Raw genomic sequence first — 13,226 nt, forward strand, 5'->3', positions numbered from 1 at the left:
AACAAAACTATAAACTTCTAAGTCTGAAGACTTAGAAAAATTTTGTTGAATAGGAAATTGGATTTTTACAATTGTCTGTGTAAACATCTTCCTTACCCCCACCAGCCATTCATTTCTTAAAAACATTTGGAAAATTGCTAAACAAGCACATTTTAACTTAATAGCTGCACATGGAAAAATGATAATGAGGTTAATGTAAGATACTGTACATGGTACAAAAAATAATCTTAAAATGTAAGAAACAGTTTTAAGAAATCAGCTAGCATATTTCCAAACTACTCCAGCTATTGTGAAAAGAGTAAGAAACTTTTATTTTTCACTAGTGTAGAATGGGATTTTCTTTTTCTAATGTGATAAAATGCACATCACATATAATTTCTCATTTGAGCCATATTTTCCTTTAAGTTGGAGAGGCAGAGACAGAAAGGTAATCTGATAGGTGACTATTGTGTCTTAGTGTCTTAACCACTAGGCCCAGTGGCCAACTTCAACCATTTTAAATATTGAAGTGACATTTAGGATGTTGACAGTGTTGTGTGCAGCTGTTTATAAAACCAGTGTACTCATTAGTGTTATGTCCCTATATCTTCATATTTTATCATTTTGATTTACATTTTTGGTTAGAAAAATACAATCTTTATATCATTTATAAAGCTCTAGCATACTGAAAAAAAAAGTAGAGTTTGAGGCTAAGGTGTACATGCTTAAGTGTTGAGTGAGAAATGGCTAGGCTTGTTCTCAATTTTTTTTAAGCTGTATGTGTGTCAAGAGGACAGAAATGTGAGAGACAGAGTCCCGTCACACATCCTCTGGTCCACTCCCCAAATGGCTGGGTTTGGTCCTGAACCAAGCCAGGACCCTAGAGACCCATCTGGGCCTCCCACATGTATGACAGGTGTCCAAATACTTGCTTTCCTAGGGAGCTGGGAGAGGGAACTGAATCAGAAGTGATTTTTTTTTTTCAAAGCCTGTAATGAAAAACTTACTGGGCTGTGGGGTAAGACATTTCAGTTACAGATGCTTATTTTCAAGTAGATAGAAATAAACAATTTAACGTTTCTGGAGACTAATTTCAATTTTATTTAAAAGTGGAGGTACGAAATGCTTGAGTAAATGGGCTTTGGAATTTGACTGACTCATACACAGGTACTCAGGGTAAGCTGATGAGATGTGGTCTTTTGTGCTGTTTTCTAGCGTCCTGAGATTGAAAGGTTGGGAATTGGTTAATATCTTTTTCATTGAAATCTTGCTTTCTTTAGGTCGATCCCCCAAGTCCTAGGGCTGAAACTTTGTACGGATCTTCTGGCAGGGACTGTGAACGAGATGGGTGGTCCAGGATGCACTCTGGTAAGTGGAAGTTCTCTTTGTTCATTGCTTTAGTTGTCTGGTCTGCGGTCAAGCCTTTATCCTGGCATTGATGAACATAAACAGAATCTTTGCTGTGTGATTGGACAATATGATATAGCTTAGCTACTTATTATGTACGGCACACTCGTGTAGTCACTCAGAAGTGATAGTTTTGCTGTTGTGATAAACCATATTCCTCTTTCAGATTCAAAATACATATTAGTATATCAATTGCTATGTTATTTTTTAATAAAAAACTGATTTTGTTTGCTTCAGTAATTTTTAAACTCATTTGACTGTGGAACCCTTTCCTAACCTTAAATTGATGTTCGTGGTAGAACAGGGTTTGGGAAACAACGTAATGAAAAGGTTCAGAGTTATGTTTTTGGACATAGATCTTGACATATGTTTGATGGTTGGTCTTAAATAAATAATTTAACTGCTTTGATAATAAGTATCAGAAATACCATAGCAAATATTATTATGTAAAATACCCCAACACATGAGCACTTTTCAAAAAGAAGCTGTTATTATGAGTAAAACAATTTCTATTATTTCTGGTAAACTAGGTTTTTTTTAGGTTTTGTTTATATGACTGTTTTTCACCCCCAGCAGTCGTTCTCATGGTTAAATGAGTTGCTTTTCAATTCAATATAAATATGATTCTTATGTTAAAGGTTGCATGGTATTATAAGGTTAGGATAATTGACTACTAATGACTGTAAATATTGGCTCGTGAGCCCAGGCACAAAGTATACGCTTGACATCTTTAACGCTAAGTTACTACACACCGAGAAAATGATAGAGGCAGAAAAGTGAGATAGAGGGTCTCTGTTTCTAAACTGCAGTATATAAGCTCTTCTGGTAATGAGAAATGAAACATTCTTTTCCAAGAACATGCAGAGTTTGTGCTTATTATTTTTTAGCACTAACAGTGAGATAGATGTGGTAATCGATAGGTCTTTTATATTCAAAATAGCAGATTATGTGAAAATTATTAACATGTTATGCCTGACTTCCCCTTTTGGAAAATACTCATGGATATGAAAAATGAGTTTTAGCTACAAGTGGAAAATAACATCATTATAAATATTTCTTCGGAGTTTTTTTTTTTTTTTTTAATTTGGAGCACCTAGGTGTTTGATTTGCTATTTGCCAGCAGAATATAATGTTAAGAACTCTTAATGGAAGCTGGTATCCTTATAGATATCAGAGATGAGTGGTAAGCTGACTTTTTTTTCACTTAGGTTTTAATTTTGACCTAATTGCTGACATACAGAAAGTAGAAATAGCTCAAAGAATTCTTACATACCTCAAACTAAGAGTCCACAAAGAGTAGTATTTGCTTTCCTTTCCCTTTATCTTTTTCCTTTGTCTTCTCTTTCTCCTCCCCTGTATGAGTTTGTATAAGTCTCTAAATGTTTTTAACAAAGGCATTACGACGGACTTGATAGTACCCCTCCAAAAATCATATACCGCTAGCTGCTTTCCCCCGCAACGTGATAGCTTTTGGAGATGAGGCATGAGGGAGGTGATTATGTTCAGAAGAAGTTGTGAGAAAGGGCCCTTGTTTGGTGATTGTTTATTGTCCTTGGCTCTTGAGGAGCAGAGGTTTTTCTGCTTACTACTTGTTGACTTCTTAATTTAGTGGAGAATCAGAAGTGGAGCAGCCAGGGCTAGAACCAGGGACCATGTGGAATGCTGGTAGTGCAGGTAGAAGATTAACATGCTATACTACTGTACAGTTGCCAAATAATATTTTAAAATTAAAGTACTCTGTCAATTCAGTAGTTGGGTTTTCCACTATGCAAAGTGTCCTCATTTCTCTAATTTGAGTGTTTAAGTTCTTTTAAGTATGTATATTTTTCCTGATTTATAGCAGGACAGATACGTTTTGGATTATCAAGTGAACACATGTGACAGTAAGCATGCCTTAAAAATAGTAGTTTCCTTATAACCTTAATAAGTGTCCTTGAACATTTTTCTGCCTAATATCTTGCCTAATATGTAATTATCTAATGTAATTGCCTAATATGCAATTCTTAAGTGTTTAATAGGGTGCTGTTTTCACCAGCACTGACACTTTTAGTCTTCATAGTAATCAAGTGAAAATGAAGCTAACTACATCCGATTGTGAAAAATGCCAGATGGTTCAAGGGTTAAGGGAGTTGTTGGAGAGCTGCAAATGGCCACGTTGGCAAGGGTCCAAGTCTTTGAATTCTAACTAGTGATCTCGTACTTCCTCTTGCATTAAGGTGTGCTTTTATTTCGAAGTAAGGTTTTCAAGGACATTATCTCTATCTGGAATTGGTGTAGTATGTAATTCTAGCTATAATTTGATAACATTGAAGCAATTTAGTATCTTTTGAATAAAAGAGTGTTTGGAAGCTTGTATCCAGTTATTATTATTTTTATTTGAAGAGAAAAATCAAACTTATCATCCTCCTTTTTTTTTTTTTTTTGGTTTGCTTTGAAATTTAAGAAAGACATCAGACTGCATTCTACCATAGAGGAAAATCATTCTGTTACAACTATGTATTTGAAGGTTCTTTCAGGTTTTTTATTTATTTTTATGTAAGAGTATAATCTTTCATAAAGTTTCACTAATCTTTTGTTTTATGGTTAATACTGAAATTAAAGTAAATTAGAAATGAGGGCTGGCGTTTTCACACAGAGGGTTAAGCTAGCATCTTCAGTGCTGGCATCCCACATGGGTGCTGGTTTGTGTATCCAGTTCACCTCCCTGCTGATGTAAAGGAAAGTAAAGGAAGACGGTCCAACTCCTAGGCCCCTGCAGTCACGGGGCAGACCTGGATGAAGCTTCCAGCTCCTGACTTTGGAATTACTGGCTTTGGAATAATCGGAATTATTAAATATAAATATATACATATATATATATTTTTTAAGAAATTACCAATTGTTTTCTACTATTGCAGAGTGCCACCAGCAGTGTCTAAGTCTAGCTGCTCTATATCTTTGACAATAATTTGTCAATATTGTCTTATCCTCAACACTCAAGTGAGTGTGTAGTTCCACCTCATGATTTTCATTTATGGTTTTCTAATAACTAATGGCATTGAGTGTTTATTTGTATCTCTTCCTTGGCAATTGTTACTCCCTTACTCACTGGCAAGCAGTGAATCTATTGTGTGCTCAACCTCAGACAGTAAGACAGAATTCAAGGTGAGTCCAGGAGTTCTGCTGAGACAGGCACAGGAATGGGAATCATAACAATATTAAAAGTCTAAGGAAACTGTTTTAGGTGAATGCAGCATAATCGAGTAAGAGATAGTTGGAATGCTTGGGTATATGCCTTTAGATTTATTTACTTTTTAAGCAAAATTATATGAAAAACAAAGAGAGGGAGACAGATAAAGAGCAATCTCCCACCTGCTAGTTCATTCCGCAAATTTCCACAGTTTGTTTTAAGGGCAGATGCTCTGTGAGGGTTCAGGTGGCACGACTATGCAGCATCAGGACTAGTACTACCTACCAGAATGCACTTCAGTGTTTTGAAATTATGCAAAAGGAAGGTGATGTGTTCTTCACAGCACAATATGTGGAAGCTTCCAAAGTGGGAATGGACATACAAGGAACAGATATTTGTATTATTTTTCAGAATAGATTTAAGTATTATGTTGATAGCATGTTTTTTTTTTATTATGATATGTTTTGGATGAATGCTCCCTAAATGTCAGCACAGGTCTGCTGAGACTGAATCAGTTGTGAGCCTTTAGTTGAGAGTCAATTGTGGAGATGGGAAGGAAAGAGTAGTCTGGGTTATCACTTGAGTATCGATGAGAATGGTGAGGGGATCCTCGTTTCTTACAGCTGGGTGTTCATGAAATGTTTTCACAACTGGTGATCACTTTTGGTTTCTAGCCAGTACAGTTAGTCATTACTTGGCATTTGATTAATCTGGTTGTATATCACATGTTTGATGAGTAGATTCACTATTTACATTCTTTTTGAGATGAAAGATGCTTTTATTGTCCTTTATAGTAGAAATGTGAGGAAGAGTCCTACTTTCCTTCTGTTTATGGGAATTGCACTGGACTAACAACAGACTTCAGTTCCACCATAGGTTGGTCTCCAGAAACGTAAAGTACATATAATAATCCTATAATCATATAATAATCCATATAATAGTCCTACTTATATTAGTCGGCTCAGGATTGCATAAGAAGCTTCAACAACAGACATTTATTTTTTACACATTTGTTGGGGTTTGGAAGTCTCATTAGCAAAGTAGATTTCATTCTGGGTTCTCTGGGCTTGATTTTAAATATTCACTATCCATTGTTTGCTCGCATAAAATCTGGTGTGTGTGTGTGTGTTTGTATTGACAGTGGCCAGCATTTATTGAATATGACTTTTGAGCTAATTGCAATTCCAAATACTTCAGTTATAATTCATTAATAAATTACTCATAAATAGGCGCTCTACAGAGATTACTATTTATTTCTCTTTTGCAAGTGAAGAAAAAAGATTTAGAGAAGTACAGGATGTTGTTCAAGAGTGGACACGCAAGTTCTAATTTAACTTTATCAAAATATTTCAAGTGTGACCCATTTATTATGCCCATTTCTAGTTTTCTTTTGTAAAAAAAAGTTTTTTTCTGATGGGTTTTAACACTGAGCTGTTGCTTTATAAGAGATCACAATGTTGTCTGTAGCATTCTAAGCTTTTTTAAAAAAATTAAATATATTTATTTTTCTTTGAAAGGCGGAAGCCAGGAGCCTAGAGCTTTCTCTGGGTCTCTCATGTGGGTTTAGGGGCCCAAGGGCCCAAGACTTAAGCCATATTTGGCTGTTTTCTCAGGCATCTTAGTAGGGGGCTGGATGAGAAGTGGAACAGTTGGAATTTGAACCAGCACCCCACCATTCTGATTTTTAACATATTTTTATACTATTGTTACTCAGCTTTGTACAATTTCACCAAATAGATTCTCCATGATCATGAGATATGGATTTATTTATTTCCTAAATTTAGACTATAGCTAGTGCCCAGTTATTAGAGATCAAGGTTTAAAACATGCTTATGAAATTTCAGATCAAAATAATAAATTTGTAGATTTTTTTAAAATGAAGGAAAATTATAAGCTTGTTCAAATTTATAAGAGATTTTTGGAAAACAAAGACCTTCCAGTATTTTAGCATGCTGAAACTTTTGATGCTACATTGCTTTCAGATGGTATGTATTTACTACTCTAGATTCATTTGTCCACAAACTTAGCATTTTTAGAGTCTTATGATCAGTGTGTGCTTGTCAATCTATTATCTGGTCTGCTAATTATGGTGGCTTAGTGCATTCAATTTGTACAAAAGAGGCATTTGGGATTTATTTTAATTAATTAACTGAATTTTGAAAATTACACAAAGTACACAAAGTAAATTCAATCTTACTGAAGTTAAATGGACAAGCTGGCTTGGTGTGAAAGACTTTATTTTCAGCAAAATTTGGGTTGATTCAGAGCATCCTAGAACACAATGCTTAGTACTGTAATAGCAAAGACAAAGGAATCTACTTATGTGTCCATCTACTGATGATTGACTAAAGAAAATGTGGGGTATATATATATAATATACATACACACACACACACACACACACACACACACACACACACCTGAGGAAAGAATACTTGATCAGAAAAACAATGAAGCCCTGATATTTGCGACAAAATGGGTGGAACTGGAGATCCTTATGCTAGGTGAAAGGTGAGGGTTGGAAGGGGAAATCCCTGTGCCTTTGTAACCGTGTCCTGAAAAATGAAAAAATATGTATATATAAAATCTTACACTGATCTTTTAGAAAAACAATATTCAGGTGCTTTTGTCATAATGGATGAGAACTAGAGTTGTTAAGCATTTGATTTGCATGACTCTCAATTACTTGGGAATTGATTCTTGAAAATCAGATTCTTTCAGTAATAAATAAATTCCAAATTCGTGTGTGACACAGTAGTCACTATCCTAGGTAGAGATTCAGAATGAGTTTAAGGGTCAGTGTTCGACAGATACTGTGCTACTGGCCTTCACAATTATCCAGTAAATCCTCACTCTGAGGTAGTGTAAGCATTATTTTTATACCCTTAAAATAAGAAATAAAACATGTGTTAATTATATAATTTAACCAAAGCCATATACATATGTGACAGAATTTAAAATTGAACCCAGACTTGACTTGAATTCAAATTTGTGGTAATAATGATATTAGTAATAATGTGAATATTTATTTGTCTATATTTTGCTTAATCATGGCATTATTTACTAATATTCAGTGTTACCTTTAGAATGGTAGCGTGAAAGAGGTAAATCATACAAATGAGAAAATTGACACTTGAAGTTATGTAAGTTGCTCAAGACCATAGATTTTGGTGTTGGGAGCAGAACACGCAGCATAGATGCTGTTTGAGCAAGGTCTCCTGTCCATGCCGCCACCCTCTGCAGCTGATCCTGTCTCATTATGTCCACCTGATTTTAGCAGACTCCAAGAGCAGCAGCACATTTCATCTAACTTTATCTGCTCTTAGAGTAGCAAATGTTAGAAATTTTAATTCTAAATTCTTCCATTGATTAAAAATTATTCATGGGGCCCGGCGTGATGGCTCAGTGGTTAAGGTCCTCGCCTTGCATGCCCGGGATCCCATACGCTTCCCATCCAGCTCCCTGCCTGTGGCCTGGGAAAGCAGTCAAAAACGGCCCAAAGCCTTGGGACCCCCGCACCCGCGTGGTAGACCCGGGAAGAAGTTCCTGGGTCCTGGCTTCTGACCGGCATAGCATCGGCTGTTACGCTCACTTGGGGGGTGAATCATCGGACGGAAGATCTTCCTCTCTGTCTCTCCTCTCTGTATATCTGCCTTTCCAATAAAAATAAAAAATGAATCTTTAAAAAAATTATTCATGCTACTTAGAGAAATTCATTTATCAAATAAAAGTTATTCTGATTTGTTTTTAGATATGGACTTTTCTAAGGAAAATAATGCTATGAAATATTTTAATTTAAGAAGAAATGATAGGGAAATATGTGATCTTTACCTATGTAACATGATTAAAGGATGTTAAAAATATTTCCAGAATTTACTATATAAAGTATGAGTGTAGAAACTGTGATAAAAAAAATCAAGGATGAAGCTAATTTTGTCTTTTTTTGTGGTGAAATATTTATACTCTAATTCTTTTATGTGACTTCTTTCAGATCATTCTCATCTTAGCTGCTGCCGATCAAAGGATTACAAGGTGTGTAGAATACATTGCAAAATTATATTTTTTCTGGTTTTCAGAACACAGAGAACATTTCTTAATGTATAATAAGATCAGGGTTATTGCATTGGCTTAGTAAAATATGTAAACAATAAAATATTGGATTTGTTTAGTAATACATTAACAATCATTGTAGCGTAATATAATGTCATCATCTTCACAGCTATGTCAGATGATATAATACTTTTCATCCAATGTCTCCTTGCAAGTATTTTGCGACATTTCCTTCTGTTGGATTGATCACTGAATGTGCTTTTTGTTTGCACACACAAACAGTAATACCTCACACAGTATTATTTCCAAACTTTTTTTCACGGAGCACTCCCGTTATTTTTGCTATATTTGTATGGAACCCATGCTACTTTATTATTTTTTAATCCACTGTTATCTATCTTACCTGTAAAAGTAAAAGATTATTGTCTCATGTTTATATGGCTAATAACCTTAAAAGTGCAGTGAATGCAAAGCAAGATTACCAAGTCTGGCTGGATGCTGCTGTTTGTGAAAGGCTCTTAGGTATGTTTTCTAGACAGCTGTAACGCACATACCAGGTGCTAACTAAGGATTTCTTATTTCTGCTAGAAAGATAATTGAATGGGTAATGCATATTTTTGTGTTAAGCAGCGTATGTTCTTGTGCCATATAAAATAATCTTGGATATCATCTAATGTCATTTTGAGAACCATGCTCAAGTGATCTGCCATACCTCTAGAATCCAGTGTCCTGTGTTTTAAGAAGTGTTGGCTCACAGTTTGTCTTCTCAATCCCTAACTGAAAGCATCTGGATAACAAGTGTTATTAGCACCTGAGGAAACAAAACAGGAACATGGCTTTCCTTATAATAGTATGTGTATTTACTTGAAAACAGTTTATTTTATGCTTCCTCATGGTGACTGGTGCAGTATTTTTCTATACTTTGTGACAAAGAAAATATGAAAAGCTGAATAATAAGCCAATGCACTGTTTGTTTAGGGACCCAATCCCAAACCCACTGGTGTCAGAATCATCCAGGTGCAAGTTTATCAAAATTCATTGTAATCAATGAGATAAGAGAAAATGGTGATGAAACGTTATTTTTTGGAAATTTCTAGGTATTTGTTAACTCATTTCTTTTGATGTTAGTCAAAGATTCTCATTTGAGACCTACTGGTGTAGAATATGAATGTGGCACTTAAGTGCATTTTCTCTGTGTAGTATTTGTATTGGGTTGTGCCTTGCTCAAGGCTGTCTGTCGAGTGTGGGCCTGGGCAAGCCTGTAGAATTTATACACATGGTTGGAAAATAGGTGCACATGTGTATATCTATACATATACATGCAACTACATATGTACACTCATATACATGTATGCTTATCCTTATATGCACACTGATGTGCACACCCACACACACCTGAAAGGAACAAAGCTTAGTGTTCAGTTTCTTGCAAGGGCAAGGCCCAAGCAAGTGTCCTGAGTGCTCTCCCATCTAACAGATAAACTGTTTATGTGTACATGCCCTTCATGTAATGCTCTAGAATTGAGTATTGTGAAATTTTCATCTCTAATGTCTTCCTTTTACTAATTTGTATATGCTACTTATTGATAACTGCTAGTAGCTAACATATTGACATGTAATGTATTCCTAGTTCTGTATGAGTGAATTATTACATATTTTTTAAATTCCATTTTTAAAAATTTTAAATTATTATTCTATGATACAGTTCCAAAGGCACTGGGATTACTCCTGCCCTCTTCCTGAATCCCCCCACCAAATTCCCCTATATTATTAGCATAGCATATCTCTTCATAAGCAGTCACATGTTCATCATTGTGGGCATGGACAGTGGCAGAGTCCAGCATCCTATTGTCAAGATACAGCTAATAGTTTCATTAGTATTTCATCTGTATTCTGGAAGTAGAGATGCACAGTGCTCTGCACCCTCATATCTGGACATGATAGTCTCTATTACATAGTAACCACACATCCCCTTAAATGAAAAGTCACAATAGAAAATCAACAACAGAAAGAAAAATAGAAATTCACAACACCATGAATCTCTCAAGAGGCTTTGATAGTTCAACAGTCCTGAATTGCTGGCTATCCTGCCACCCCAATCATGATGAACTCTCCTGAATCCACTGGCTGCTATAATCCACCTAAGTGTCTCAGTCTGCCCAGATCTTCACTGCCAACGCTTGGCTGGGGTAGTTGATCAATTTGTTTTGTCCTCTGTCCTCTGCCATGGTACCAGGTGTCCTCTGGAGGCTCCAATGTACTGCCATATCTTCCATGTACATTTGGATATGCTGTCCTCTGCTGTGTCTGAGCCACTGTGGAGGCCCAGCTCTGACACATGCACTCCCACAGTCAGCCCATGGAACCTGCATTTCTTTCCATGGTTAGGGTTCTGAGTCCAGCAGTTCAATTGGTAGGGAATTGTCCAACAAACCTCATCTGAGGCCATCCCAGACCTTATTCTTGTGTGTGTTTGCCAATTCAGGGTCTGGCACAATTTGTCACCCAAATCAGCCTAGGCACACACTGGTAGTTGCAGTTGCTGGGTCAGTTCTGTCTCCTGCCCCATGTTTTACACAACCCAATAGGTGTTGGAGTCCAGCCCTATCCTGCCCACCACATCCTCAGCCTTCACATAAACCAGTGGGGCATGCTGTCTAGTTGGAGCGACCCACAAAAACCTCAGCAGACCCACTCCTGCCCTAGTTCCTGTGCTTGCTAGTGTGTGCAGCAGACTTGTCTGGTCTGTCCCACATCCCATTCAGCTCTTGTATATGTTGATGGGGGTTGAAGCACAGTTCGTCCCAACCAACCCCACTGTCCAGTTCGCACTGGTGTGCCACTGGGTGCCACCATCTGTCTAAGCCATGCCTGTACCTGACAGCATTTGGTCACTGTGCCAGCATCTGCCAGTTGATGCTGTAGCAAAGCCCAATCAGTCCACACCCACACTGTCTTATGCACGTGCCAGAAGGTATAGTCACCCCAACCTGGCTTTCCCCTGATCCAGTTCACATGTAGGCCATTGGATGTTGTGGCCCTGCCTGGCCTGGTCTGTCCCCATCCCAGCTCTCATGCTCACCAGTGGGAGCAGTGGCCCAGTAGGGTAGCCCTTGCAGCCCCCTCACTGGGGCCATCCCTACCACTGCCAGTGTTTCACTTGTGCTGGTTGGGTTCTGAGGCCCAGTCTGGCACAGCCCGCCTCACCTTGACATTTGCCAGTGGGAGCTGTAGGCTGGTCAGGCCAGGCTCACCCCCAATTCCAACTCATGCTGGTAGGGGCTAAAGCCTAGCCCAGCCCTGCCAGCCCCCAGGTCCCGGCCCTCACATGGACTGGCTGGTATTGCACCCTGACCTAGCCTGAGCCATACTCCATTCCAGCACTCGGATTCATCAGTTGATATGGACTGACCCAGCCTGGTCTGCCCGTGACCTGCGCCAAATGTATGCCGGTGGGTACCATATTTTGGCATGGTCTGGGCTGCTCCCCGTCTGGGTTCTTGAACTTACTTGCAGGGAGTGTATCCCGACAAAGGAGTTTCCAAAGCCCTTCCATCAGGATCTCTTCCAATACCTGATTTTGTGCACACCAGTGAGTCCATGGGCCAGCCCTACTTAGTCTACCTCCTGTCCTAGCAGGAACAGTGGCCTTCCCTGACTGGCCTTCAGCCCATTCCGGTTCTTGTTATTGGGTACTACAGCCCCGCCAAACCTGGTCCGCACCAAGACTCAGCTCATGCATGGCTCAATAGGGCTAGAGACCTGGCCTAGCCCGTCCTATACCTACCCTGGTTCACATGAGTACCTGTGGGTGCTGGAGTCTAGCCCAGTTTGGTGCATCCCAGACCCAGCCCACATACATGCCCAGGGATTCTGCAGCTATATCCAGACCAGACTGCAGCTCTCACCCTGGCCCTTGCACTCCAATGGGATCACAATTTGGCCAGGGTGTCCCCTTTGCTCTCAATCAGGCCTGCTCCCATCCACAGATCTCATGCGTGCTAGTGACTGCTCTGAACCAGCCTGGCATAGCCTCCATCTGTCTTAGCTTTTGCCTTTGGATGCCGTATCCTGCCCTGACCTAGCCAGCCCCCAGTCCCAGCTCTTGCTGGCAGGTGCTGCAACTTGGCCCTGCTCAGTCTGCCTCCATCCCTGGCTCATGTGAACCAGCAGATGTGATATCCTAGCCTGCTATGACCTTCACTCCAGCCTGGTTTCTGCACTCGCCAGCGGGCTATGGTCTGCTCGGCCCTATCTGTTCTGCCCCCTTCCAAAACCAACCCACATACTTGCCAATGGGTGGGATTACTTTGCCCAGCTTACCCAACCCCTAGGTCTGGAAAACGTGCTCACCAGTGGGAGCTATGGCCCACTAGGGGAGTCTTCCAGTTTCCCCACTCAGTCCACTCCAAGACCCAGATCTCACATGTGCCAGCAGGTGCTAGGCCCTTAACTGGCATAGCCTGCCTCTCCATCTTGGCCTTTGTATGAGCTGGCAGATGTTATGGCCTGGCCCACACTACACCCTGTTTTAGGATGCACATGCAGGTGCTGCAGCTTAGATCTGCCCAGCCTATTCTTAGTCACAGTACCTGTGATTGTTGGCAGGTTCCATGTTCAC

The 13,226-nt window shown here is 39.1% G+C and overlaps 1 protein-coding gene across 2 annotated transcripts in view; it reads left to right on the top strand.

Annotated features, from left to right (window-relative positions):
* SPATA6 (spermatogenesis associated 6) overlaps positions 1 to 13,226 on the top strand; it is a 106,581-nt gene that overhangs the window by 52,919 nt on the left and 40,436 nt on the right. For both annotated transcript variants that reach the window (XM_040978680.1, XM_040978681.1), the window contains 2 exons: positions 1,260 to 1,347; positions 8,547 to 8,587. In XM_040978680.1, coding sequence (XP_040834614.1) covers positions 1,260 to 1,347; positions 8,547 to 8,587 — 129 coding nt within the window. The remainder of the gene's footprint in view (positions 1 to 1,259; positions 1,348 to 8,546; positions 8,588 to 13,226) is intronic.

Source organism: Ochotona curzoniae, unplaced genomic scaffold (genome assembly GCF_017591425.1).
Source record: "Ochotona curzoniae isolate NIBS_2020 unplaced genomic scaffold, NIBS_Ocur_1.0 contig_291, whole genome shotgun sequence".
NCBI lineage: Eukaryota > Metazoa > Chordata > Mammalia > Lagomorpha > Ochotonidae > Ochotona > Ochotona curzoniae.